Source organism: Abramis brama, assembly GCF_963993115.1.
Source record: "Abramis brama genome assembly, chromosome: 10".
Classification (NCBI taxonomy): domain Eukaryota; kingdom Metazoa; phylum Chordata; class Actinopteri; order Cypriniformes; family Leuciscidae; genus Abramis; species Abramis brama.
The window spans coordinates 23569657-23582625 of NC_139972.1; the positions used below are offsets into that span (position 1 = coordinate 23569657).

The 12969-nt window shown below is 36.6% G+C and overlaps 1 protein-coding gene and 1 long non-coding RNA gene across 3 annotated transcripts; both read left to right on the plus strand.

Moving 5' to 3' along the window:
• Positions 1–885: 885 nt before the first annotated feature.
• LOC311091443 (olfactory receptor 8G17-like) lies at positions 886–1881 on the plus strand (the record flags this gene model as incomplete). The annotated part of the gene is made up of 1 exon (XM_084127382.1): positions 886–1881. One exon carries the CDS (start codon positions 886–888, stop codon positions 1822–1824), a length of 939 nt encoding a protein of 312 aa, XP_083983508.1. The 3' UTR covers positions 1825–1881.
• Positions 1882–5362: 3481 nt separating this feature from the next.
• Positions 5363–9358, plus strand: LOC311090146. 2 transcript variants are annotated; one of them, XR_014607850.1, is made up of 6 exons: positions 5363–5433; positions 7036–7077; positions 7546–7666; positions 7765–7918; positions 8016–8108; positions 8517–9096. It is a non-coding gene; the product is annotated as an uncharacterized lncRNA (long non-coding RNA). The 2 variants fall into 2 exon arrangements; XR_014607851.1 differs by lacking the exons at positions 5363–5433; positions 7036–7077 and adding an exon at positions 7167–7217 and having other exon boundaries at positions 8517–9358.
• Positions 9359–12969: the final 3611 nt, after the last annotated feature.

A 12969-nucleotide genomic window follows, 5' to 3' on the forward strand; every position in this document is an offset into this window, starting at 1 on the left:
CAGTGGAAATGAGCCATTACACACCTCGGATCATTAGCGACCCTAAACAATTTTTACAATGAATGGGAAAACAGGCATTCTTTTATAATTTTATTATTTATTTCTCGTTATATTGTTTATAATGAATTGATTGAGGAATACTAAGTTGAAGTTTGATGTCTAACTTTAAAAAATGTTTAAGGGGGAGGGTAGTGAATGATGTCCCGGGTCACCAAAGACACAAGGTATGTGTTTAAGGGTTAAAGTACTACGAAAAGTGTTAAATATTGTAGCCTTGCTTTTATAGCTGTCAGTATGTCTGTCTTGTGAGTTCTGTCTTATATCACTACATTTTCCCCTTTTGGGAATCAATAAACCCTCTTTTCTGTTCAAGGAAAACATGCTAGTCGCCAAGTCACCATCAATTCAAAATTGACAATTGATTTTTACTGCAACATTTCAGATGTACACCGATTTTTTTTTAGTGCTGGATATAATTAGTATACGTAATATGCATGTGTGTGTCAAGGGTATGTAAGAATCTGTGTCATAACATTGCCAGCCTGTGAAAAGGATTTTGCATTCTCACATAATTTGTCTTCAGGGGTTATAATCTGGATGATGTCAGTAAGATGACTGTCTATATAAGACAAAAGCATTTCAACTTGACCTTGTAGTATGACATGACACTATAGTGTCTTTTTTAAATTGAGAGATAATAATCAAGGGTGCATGAAGTGAGTGACATACATCACTGACTAATGCTTTAAGGCTTATTTTTCATTTCATAAAGGGTCAATTGGGGGGGAGGGTGACATTAATTAATGTCAATTAATTGACATTAATTAATGAAATTAATGTCAAAGTACTAATTTGCTCTTATTTTCCACAGATTCCAGAGTCACAATGGAGAACTTATCCATCATAGTTACTTTTGAGCTATCCCTGGATCCATTTTCCATCCCTCTTGGAGCAAAATATCCCATATTTCTCTTTGGCATTTTTATCTACATTTTCAGTGCCTTTTGTAATTTGACCCTGTTGATCCTCATCATTATGACACAAAGTCTCCATAAGCCAATATACTTCATTATGTTTAGTCTTCCACTGAATGATTTTATTGGAATCACTTCCATGCTTCCTAAGGTTCTTTCTGACATTGTGACGGAAACCAATACTACATACTATCCCCTCTGTGTGCTCCAGGGTTTTCTGCTTCACATGTATGGGGGTGGTGTTTTGTTTGTTCTGGCTGCCATGGCTTTTGATCGCTATATTGCTATATGTATGCCTCTGCGATACAATGCTCTCATGACACCAAGGTTTGTGATGGGAATTGTTACTTTTGTATGGGGCCTTGACCTTTTTTTCATTCTTTTGCTGTTTTCTTTGCAGGGCAAGTATTCCAGATGCAGTTCTATCATTTTGAATGTGTTTTGTGATAACCCCTCTCTCCTTAAACTGACCTGTGACAATACCACAGTTAATAATGTCATAGGCTTGTTCAGCACAGCCATGATGCAGATTATTAGTGTTTCCATTCAAGTATTTTCCTATGTGAAGATTTTGATTACCTGCTTGGTCATGAGTAAGTCTGATGCAAGGAGCAAGGCCATCAACACCTGTGTTGCTCAACTGTCCATTTTCATCATATATGAGGTTGTTGGAACTTTCACCATCTTGTCACACAGGTTCAAAAACGTAAATGCAGATGTGCAAAAGATTATGGGGATGCTCATTTTTCTAGTGCCTCCACTTCTGAATCCAATTGTTTATGGATTGAACAGTCATGAATTACGAAATAATCTGCTAAAACTCATGCGCAGGAAAATCTCAAAAATGTAAAATATCTGTAAATTTTTTTTCACTGTTTATGTCAAGAAGTCCAATAAAACTCTTTAAATATTAGTATTATTTGTGTAGCAGTATGTAATAACAACATGACTATACTATTTAGACATTTGTGATCACAAAAAATGCACTTAATTACAACCTAAAAACATAATCTACTTATTTTTTCAGGTTGATGCTTTGACATTTCCTATACTTATATAAACAAAAATGAATAATGATTTCATTCTTTTATTTCATCAAAGAAAATATCATTCATGAAAAATGTATTAGTCTTCTGGGGGGCCTCAGAGACCTCAGGTAAAAACATGAAATTTCACATGATTTTCTGTTTACACACTGATGCATTCCTGTAAACTGTTTGTTTTGTTCACTTTTTATGTGTATGTGTGCATTCAGCTTTTATTATAACTTTTCATGTTTCTGAAAAGTGCATGTGTAAAGAAGCATGGTAAAACGATGAGCTAAAGCTTTTAACCTTTTTTTGTTGTTGTAATAAATATGTATGTACAACATAAGTGTCTCTGGGACCCCAGACATAAAAACATTCCATCTCAGCCCATAACAGTCCAAAAGAGATTATGGGTTAGTCATGTTTTATTTCTATATAACAATAGATTCATAATTACTAAGTCTAGGGAGCATAACCTTCAGTAGATATTCATAACTTGACTGTGGGAAGAAAGAGTCCTGTTTCATGCTTTGGCCTAAATGTACAGTAACTATACTCTTGAGCTTACTTTTTTTAAATAATCTCCATAGACTGTGTAAGGCCTGCCCAATCGGTCCAATGACAGTTTCCGATAAGTGGGTGAAGGTTTACTGCATGTTACTGTCTTTTCCGTGTGGCAAAGTAATTTGATTCCAATTAAAGCAACACTATGTATTTTTTCAACCTTCATAATATATTTCCAAGACCCTTGTGATGGTACATCGACTTACAGTAGGTTGAATGACACGTCTGCCATAGCCTGACGGGGTCTGTATCGCTTTTACTGGCACTACGGAACTTCGGGGTTCGGGTAGTAACCCAAGCACAAAAAGAACTACAAAATTCGACTGCTTTACGGCATACGTCACTTCCCCCACCACTTCCTCAAATTCGGACGTGAGAGGCCAACCAGCGTTTGGTTTCCAACTTTCGTGTGTATGTTTTTGTCATGGCCAAAGCAGCAACGGACAAAAAAAAAAAAGTCAGAAGAAAGCCTATGTCTAAACGGCGTGTACAAGTTTGGTAGGGGCTACATTCTTGCAAGTAAATAATACATGATTAGACGGACAAAATCATATTTTAGGCTAACTAGCCTATGACTGCAGGCTGATAGTCATGTTTGTTTATTTATTTTTCTGGTGAAAGTGTCTTGCCTCAGGCTATAATGCAAATCGATTTTTCAACTTTGCAGATTCATCTATGGTAGCTTGATATTATAATATTGACGATATATGGCTATTACCTACCAGACAAACATTGAATTTAATTAGCATTCTGTAAAACAGTAGCCAATAGGCTACTATAATGACGCTGGCTTGTAAACGTGAGCTACGTGATCTTTTGGCGTTTGAAAAAAATAAAACCCATGAAATTATATTCATATGACATGCTGAAATATATGCCACTGTACCTGGGATGAAAACATTTCACACACAACGCAGGCAGTCTGCCCAAGACATGAGAACTCCTTCTGCAGAGTTCGGGAGTATCGGCTTGTCAACAAATGCACGTGTATCCCCTGGTGTAACCATGACAGATTTTATGACAATAGTAGAAGACAATACTGTTTCCCAACTGTAGGGGGACCCCGAGAGCAAAAGATACTTGGTGTTGCTTTAAGCTTTTATCTGACTCCATTTTTATCACAACCTCAAATTTAGGTTGGAATGCCAATTTGTTATTGGTCATTTATATAATAGTTTAGCAATACATTTGATAGTTCTATTTAACTCTTTACTCTTATTAATCGTTCATTCGGGTGCCAAAGTCGCACAGGGTCCTCGCACCAGCCGTTAATATTATGTGGGCCCACGATCACAAACTCGTCAGTTTTTGATCACTAAACAGAGGTAATAGGCTAATTCCTTAGGCGGTCGCATTCACGCTTACTCAATCTAAGATATTTTGTATAGCCTCCTTGGCTGTATACACTTGAATTAAAGTAACTTTTTCTTTAGACAGAGGTCATGACCACTACTACAGCTATAAGCCGACCAATATTACTTCGCTGGTAGTAGCTTTGGTTTGGTCATGCCATGGTTTCCCACATACACTTAACTAAAGTAAAATTATATTAAACAGAGGTAAGACTCACCCTATTTGGGCTGGTCAAGCAGCATTTTGCTGTCCTAAACGGAAAGTCCCTTTTTGTCTTTACATCCCAAGTATACTTGAATTAGTGCCAAATATTAGCCGGAACTCTAAAAATCACAGTTGGTGTGCCCTATGCTCCACTCAAAACTGGACATTAGTCCGTTACTAATCTGACACAGATTTGCGGTAACAATGGATGCAACGGTATCTACTAAAGTTAATAATTTCAAGGTCAGAATAAAATCAAATGTAACAATTTATTATGTCAGGTAAAAGTATCATGCCAATTACATAATCAGTTCAAAAATAATAAATACAAAACATCAAATGCTCTGGAATAAAGAGAAAAGATGCAAACCTGACATTAGAAAATACATGATGCTGTGTGTCTTGAGCAGACTTGAGCATTAATTCAGGTAATCTTAGCATGAGTGAGAGAAGGAATTGTGGAAGGAGGGGTCAAGGGAAAGAGATGTAGATTAGGATGATACTAAGGTGAGACTTGCGTCTTGAATGGTGATGCTAATTTCACAAGAGAGAGTTCAAATGTTAATATCCTAAAACGTCCTTTGTCTTCTTGGGGAGTGGTCGTTCCTCAACCAGACTGCCATGCATTTTACAATTTCTCAAGTCTTTTTTTTTATTTTTTATTTTTTTATTAAGGACCATGTACAATTTCCAACATAAATGTTACCATTTGATGCATTGTACCAGAGTTATTTACCAGAGACTAATTTACATCTGCAGTCCATTCAAAAAACATACAAATAACACTCCCCCACCCCCCACCCCCTAACCACACATACACAAAACACATTTTGTCAGCACCACATCAATGTCAGTGGGTACATATTTGAGTGGTCTTCAGAAAAGATTTCAGTTTTGATTTAAAACTCTTAATGGAACTGCAGCTCTTTATGTCATCAGTTATTGCATTCCACTGTGTAGTGGCTTTAAAAGAAAAGGCAGATTGTTTACAAGTGGAATGGCAAACAGGTACACTCAAAAAAATGATTCAAGGCCTTCTTAGGTATGACACATTTAAATTGTGTTCACTTTATTTAAATATATCTAATTAGGAATAATACGTATATATATATTTAATAAGTCTAACGTAAAATGTATAAAGAGTGTCATCTATGAGATTTAATTTAATTTGGTTAACTCAAATTAATTTGGCTTCGGAGAGCGCCATTTGCGCATGTGCAAGACAAGCTCAGAGAAGAACATGCTCAGAGGGTGTGGCCGCCATTTTATCGTCTGCCGCCGCAAGGACTGCAACGTCGTATTCGTTATTGGTAAGTATTATCTTGTTTGAGTATTTGTAATAAAGAATTTACCTCACTGTAAGAGGATGTGTAACTTATATCATAATTTTGAGTGAAATATGCAACAGCAGTGAAAGTTATGCAAGGTGAATTGTTTTAAGTGTCCCTTCGATAGCTTAACTTACTCACGCTACGTGCAAATTCTGTGTTAGACCAGTCTAACGATCCCGAATTTGACTGTAACTGTGCAAAATTGGTTCTTAACTTATTGGCTTGCTAGCTGGATTGATATATCCGTCATAAAATGAATTGGAGGCTTGCGATCGCCGCGATTGTTTCGGCGCCGAGTCTATTTTTAGCTGCGTCACTCACTCACGCTGAATTGGCCACAGTGCGTTTTTCTTGATCAAATTTTACATGCCTAACATGAAAAATAAGACATTTCACCATAAAATCATGAAGTGAGGTGTTTCACAATCACCATATGACATTAAGCGCTGTGGGGGGAAAAATACACGACAGGCCTTTTTTGTTCAAAGGCCTGTTTAAATAATTAAAACTAGAGGTACATAAGGTAGAACGTATATCTCAATATTAAGATTACTTTTATCATGTAAACTACCTATTTACAACATCGTAGCTGAGCTGCCCATGGTAAATCAGAGCAAGTGACAGACGGGTTAGCCTAAGTTACATCAGAACACCTGAAAAATGTGACAGAATGGACGATAGTCGTCTGTTTTTGCAGTAAACACGCTATTTGATTAACGCTATAAAACGCATATTTGTTGAAATTATCGATCTATGTATTCTGTGAACTCCCATTCGTTTCTCAAAAAAAGGCATCTATCTATCTATCTATCTATCTATCTATATATATATATATATATATATATATATATATATATATATATATATATATTACATACGCACTTTGATGGCGTATAATATGATATAAAAAGTCATTTTTGCGTATCAATTGCACGATGAAACACAATGCATGCTATAGATATGCATAGATATATGCATAGATATAGACAATTGTACCAAGTAAACATTTAAAATTATTTTAAAATCAATTTAATTACTTGAGAGAATTGTAAAGTGTCATATTTAGGGATTAGTTCACCTCAAAATGAAAATTTCCTGATAATTTACTCACCCTAATGCCATCCAAGATGTTCATGTCTTTCTTTTTTCAGTGGAAAAGAAATTAAGTTTTTGGAGGAAAACATTTCAAGATTTTTTTTTTTTTTAGAAAACGACCGATCGTTTCGCTAGATAAGACCCTATTCCTCAGCTGGGGTCGTGCAGAGCCCTTTGAAGCACTTCAGAGCCCTTAGAAATTGCATTGATTTGGACTTCAACTATTTGGTTACCGTTGAAGTCCATTGTGTGGAGAAAAATCCTGAAATGTTTTCCTCAAAAAACTTAATTTCTTTTCCACTGAAGAAAGAAAGACATGAACATCTTGGATGGCATTGGGGTGAGTAAATTATCAGGAAATTTTCATTTTGAGGTGAACTAATCCTTTAAGTGAACGAGTTGGGTAAAACAGAACCATGTAAATAAAAAGCATACTTTCATGTGAGTACTGGTTCCCACTCCTAATCAACATCTTCTCTTTCACAGTTTTATGAACATGACCAGGTGAACCGCAACCTCCTATTTATAGTAAGTCATATTCAAATATTCTGATTTAGGCTGCTTGTGTCATTTGTTAAATATGGTATCTTATAATACTTTTTTATTCTTCTTTTTAGGATTGTTTCTTTTTTAGTGCAAATAATGTGTCCATCGAAACTAGCTAGCAGGTATTTGTTTCTGCAGCATTTTAGGCAGACTCATGTGTGCTTTAGGGGCAGTTTTCGCTATCCATGTCCATACACAGAATGCCCATGCACGTTTAGTACATGGAGTAAGCTTCTTAATCACACATACAAAATACATGCTAAACAGGAAACTCCAAAGCCAGAAGAATTAACAACATTCCAGTATCATGTATGTTCATGCAAGGGGCTAGCAACAGAAAGATTATTTTCAACACATAAATGGACATCTCAGGCATAATGAAACAGTTCAGTGTATGTTTGTAGGATGTGCATTTGAAAGTAATATTTACAGTACATTTAACACCCACAGATACCGGAAACACAATCCACATTCCACATTCATTAATAGACTTCAAACCCATTGTCGTCAGCCAATGCCCATGATAGAGGTGTTCAAGAATCAATGGCCAGCTCTTTTTCAGCAGAGTGAAGTAAGTAAACATGTTATGTAGTGTTTTATTTTAGTTGTTATTAGGTTCTTTTCGTAGTAAGAAATTGTTTTTTGTTGTTGTTTTTTTCCATTTTGAAGGTGAACGCAGAGTTCATGCAGATCACTACGAAGCCACTGCAATCAATGTTCCTACAGCTGGACCACTTTTCAGATAAACTGATGCAGATCTTCAAGAGCAAAGGAGGAGTGAAAGGGGCAAAAGATCAAAAACGCCCTGGCGATCAGAGACTCTGTTAGTATAAATGCATGCAATGTCTTCTGTTTTGTCTAGTTATTGTACAGTTTTCTGCATTTGGCTAATTTCAGTCTTGATTTTCCCCCTGCTGTAGTGTGACAACATACACATCAGGAGAGAGTGCACCCTGAAAGGCCTGATGATCTACCTGACTGAAGATCCAGACTCTTTCTTCAAGGAGTATGTGGTAAGTGATTATTATGAATATAACAACAATTCTGTTAATACTTTTATGTTTTAAAAGAATATATGATTGATTATTATTAAATGCTCAATTTTCATTTTCATTTCACAATAAAATATGTATTAGTGGAATAATAATATTTTGTTTTATTCATTTTAATAAAATAATATTTTTAATAGTAATAATTTTGCAGGGGTAATAATTTTGTGTATGCCTTTCATTGTTCATCTGAACACAATAGAATTTGTAGAAGTTTTCAGATGTGTATGTCTATGTCCATAAAATTGAAATAAATGGCAGCCAACAATGTAATAGTAAAAGTGAAAAGTAGCAATGCAATTTGCTGATTACTTTTAAAATATAAAGGGTCAAATTCACCTGGGCTTAACCAGTGTTTTGTGTTTTGTCCAGGCCACTGAGGATGCAGAAAATGGGGATTTACAAAATCCAAAGAGGAGATTGTACAGAAGACATAGGAGTTGTGATCGAGGGCATTAAGGTTTTGAGGGACCTAGACTGCGTGATCCTGGCATTCGTCATGTTGTTCGGTCTCATTTATGCTCTTGATCTTAATTTTCCTGACAACCTCAAGTACACCTTCAAGTTTATCCAGAAAATCCTAATGAACTTGGATGGACATAGGCTGAATGCAAAAATCCAGCAACTTAAAATCAAGCTGTTTGCATGAGATGTGCACTTTTTTTGAGAACACAATGAGAATTATTTGAGAATACATTGTTGTATATTGAGTCATTAACATACTTATGCACGCACGCACGCACACACACCACACATTATTATTTATTTTTTAACACTCTTACATGCTTTTTCTTACACACTTTTTGTGTGTATTTCTACTTAGTCGTTCTTGTCTTTAGGGATAGTTCACCCAAAAATGAAAATTCTGTCATCATTTACTGATCCCGGGGTTGTTCCAAACCTGTATAAATGTATTTGTTCTGTTGAACACAAAGGAAGATGTGTTAAAAAATATGGGAAACTTAACAGTTCTGGGCCACCATTGACTTTCATAGTAGTTGTTTTTTCTTCCTACTATGGAAGTCAATGGTGGCCCAGAACTGTTCAGTTTCCCATATTCTTTAACATATCTTCCTTTGTGTTCAGTAAGAACAAAGACATTTGTACATGTTTGGAAAAAGGCTTTAAAATGTGTACTTGCATTTTTCTAAGTACTTTTCACATTAAATAACTATTGCACTATTGAGTTTTAAATAAAAACATCTCGATCAAGATTTGTCTCTTGTCTCTATGGGGTACAAAATAAGGATTTCCTAATTGATTTTTAAATGAAATGTTCTAATTTAAGTTTAAGAAGCATAAAACTTATTTTTAAATGTATCCATTTCATCTAAACTATTTGATCAAAATTGAGTTGGACCAACTCATTTAAGTTGGTCAAAATTGAGTTGGACCAACTCATTTAAGTTGCTCATAATTGAGTTGGACCAACTCACTTAAGTTAGTCAAAATTGAGTTGGACTTAATTACATTTCATTGCATGAATTAGTTTTTTATAAGTTGGGGCTACATATATTTATTGGATGGAAATCCTGCCATCAATTAAATTGAGTTTGTCCAATGAGTCATTTTTTTGAGTGTATGTTGCAGTCAAAAATAGACGCTATTCTGGTAGATTTTACAGAAATTGATGGGCGATTGCAAACAAAAACCAATAAACATGCAGGGGCCAGGCCATGTAGAATCTTATACACTAGAGTCAAGTTTGAAAAGAATCTAAAATTTTCAAAGCTCAATAAATTGTGTTTCTCTAGGATCTTGCAATGGTGGTACCGAAATGGCTTTTTATCGAGGATTTTTATAGCTTGCTTATATAATGATTCTAGAGGTCTAATGGCAGATTCACTGGCCTGTCCCCAACAGGTAATACAGTACGAAATATGTGAAAAAATTAAAGCATGCATAAATATTTTGGCTACATCCATAGGGAGGGACGATCTAACCTGTCTAAAGTTTGGCAAATTATATTTGATAGTTTTTGTCATTTTATTGATATATTTCTTGAAGTTAAGATTCAAATCTTAAATTATACCAAGATATTTAAAATCAGTAACTATATCAACTGATTCATTTTTAATAAAAATGTCTGCAGTTTGAATCTGCCCCTTGGTTTTATAAAAGAACATACCTTTTGTCTTGCTGATATTCAAGGTAAGAGAAGATTCTTCAAGCCACTCAACAACACCTTGCATGGCATGAGTTAATTTCTCAGCTGCTAGCTGAGCATTTTTTGCATGGGTGTACAAAACAGTGTCATCAGCATATAATTGTATATCAACACCGTGACAGTGCAGTGGAAGATCATTAATATAAAGACTAAAAAGTAAAGGACCTAATACAGATCCTTGAGGCACGCCCATTGTGTTTTTCATATAGCTGGAGCGTGCATCTTTAATTCTAACACACTGCATCCTATTTGACAAGTAAGATGAGAGCCATAAGTGTTTGTGCTGAAAAATTCAAATTAGAAAGCTTGGAAATAAGGACATCATGATTCACTGTATCAAAGTCCAAGAATACAGCGGCAACAACTCCTCCCTTATCAAGTTGTGTTCTTACTTTTTCCGTGAAGTGCAAAACGGCTGTATCTGTGCAATAGTTCTTCAACTGTATGCATAATTTTCAATGTTATTGCTATTTGTAACACTAATTTCAAGGCATATACTTATAAATATATTTTATTAAACATGCATACACCTACTTAATGCAACAGGGCTTTTATTTAATTTTTTTGCAAGAGAAAAGCATGTTGTTTTCTACATGATAATGCAATGTATAAACACCATATACCTACAACACTAACCCTAGTAAACTAGGGAGAATACAGCTATATTACTTCTGTTTATTCATGTTTCAATTTCAATTTTTCTTTATTGTCTAAAGTTTATCTGAATAATCCCTATCACTATTGTATTCCGCTGCATCGCTGTTAAAATTTGCATAAATAAATTTCCTTTAAAACAATTAACCAATGACAAGACAGGACACATGGCAGGATCACAAGACTAGAACAGGGAATCACATGACAAGACATGACTGTGACATGAAACAACATGAAACCTCCCAACATAACACCAAAACACAAGAGTCCAGGAGGGTGGTATTGGGGGAGGGATGGCGGGCCAGGCCGGTGCAGGGCCTGGGTCATTGAGTGTGGGCGGACCTGGGCCGTGGAGAGTGGGTGGACCAGGGGCGTGGAGCGCTGGCGTGGCGGCGGCCATCTTGGCAGAGGGCTCTGGAATGGTGGTCATCTTAGGACGAGGCTCTGTAACGGCGACCATCTTGGGACGAGGCTCTGTAACGGTGGTCATCTTGGGACGAGGCTCTGGAACTGTGGCCATCTTGGGACAAGATTCTGGAACGGATCCCAGAGCATTTCCTGCTGTTCTTTCAGCTTTGATCGAGTTGCGCCTTCGATGAGTTTAAAGAGTGAACTAAAAGAGAGCCTAAAAGAGTGAGTGCACACTGCAGGCTGTCCTATTTGCTCCCTGGTGTGCCACAGCCATTTCCCCTGTGCGCTATAAAGAGAGCTAAATTTCCCTGAAAGAGCAAACATGGGTGTGATACTGCGTCTTTTAAAAGATGTTTAGAGAGTAGCGTTGCCCAAGCCTGACCCAGAAAGTGTATGTTGCCAATATTGCCGAACATCACAATGCAGTAGATTGTGAATCGGTGGGTGAGCACGACTTGATCATCAGATTCTTTAGGGGTGCGAGAAAGCTAAATCTTCCTCGCTCTCACACCGTACCCTCTTGGGATCTCTTGTTGGTGCTAACGGCACTGCAGAGAGCCCCCTTTGAACCGCTGTAGTCAGCTGGATTAAAAGTCCTGTCAATGAAGACAGTGGTCTTGACTGCGCTGGAAAAACTTTTTTTTATGAATCGTTTTCTCTTGTTTATTGGTCAGTTGGGGAGTAAGGGAAGGCTTTTGTATTTTATTTGGGATTTTTCTTTTGTTAGGTAAGTTACATTTAATTCCTCTTTAGTTAGATTCTATTTTGTTTGTTATTTTGGCCTGAACCCCTCCTGAAGATTCACGCTTCCTGTTATTCATTTCTGTGTGAATAAAAAGCTTATTTTTGTCACTATATCTCGCTCTGTAGTATTTTGTGTGTGAGCTGGGACAAGAAAAGGGATATATCAATCTAATTGTTTTTTTTTTTTTGTCATCGGCAATTCCTAACCCTAGATGGGGAGGTTGTGACGCTGCCCTAAAGGCCAGACCATATGAGTAATTCCCACATGATACCTCCCTACGGGTATTATGTGGATTCCACAACGTCCTTTTCCACAATTGGAAAGGGCACGCTTTCCTAGAGTTATCCATATTGGGCCCTATTTTGCACCCAGCGCAATTGACTTTGTACACCGATGCATGTATCATTTTTGCACCCGTGCACAGCGGACTTTTCCCTCCACAGACGCATGTTGGTAAACTAGGAAATACTTCCTAGTATAGCTCCGCGGGGCGGTTCAGCGCAAAGAGGAGGCGTGTTCCGGCGCAAACAATTCCGCCACTGACCAGGAAAAACCTAATATAAAGTCAGTGGCGTGTTGCGCATGTTATTCAAATGCTATTTTAAGGGCGCATGCTTGGCCATAATCAATGTAGCGTGTGCACAACGCGCATGCACTTTGATTCTCTCTACATAGAGGCAGCAGTTTCCATTTTTGCAAATCATACATTATTACAATATATAGATAGATAGATAGATAGATAGATAGATAGTTTATTATAAAAGCATAAATCTAGCTTACACATTTACCCAAATTATCATACGCCTGTTTAAACTAAGTTAATTTGGGTGGGTTTCTCCCATCCCCAA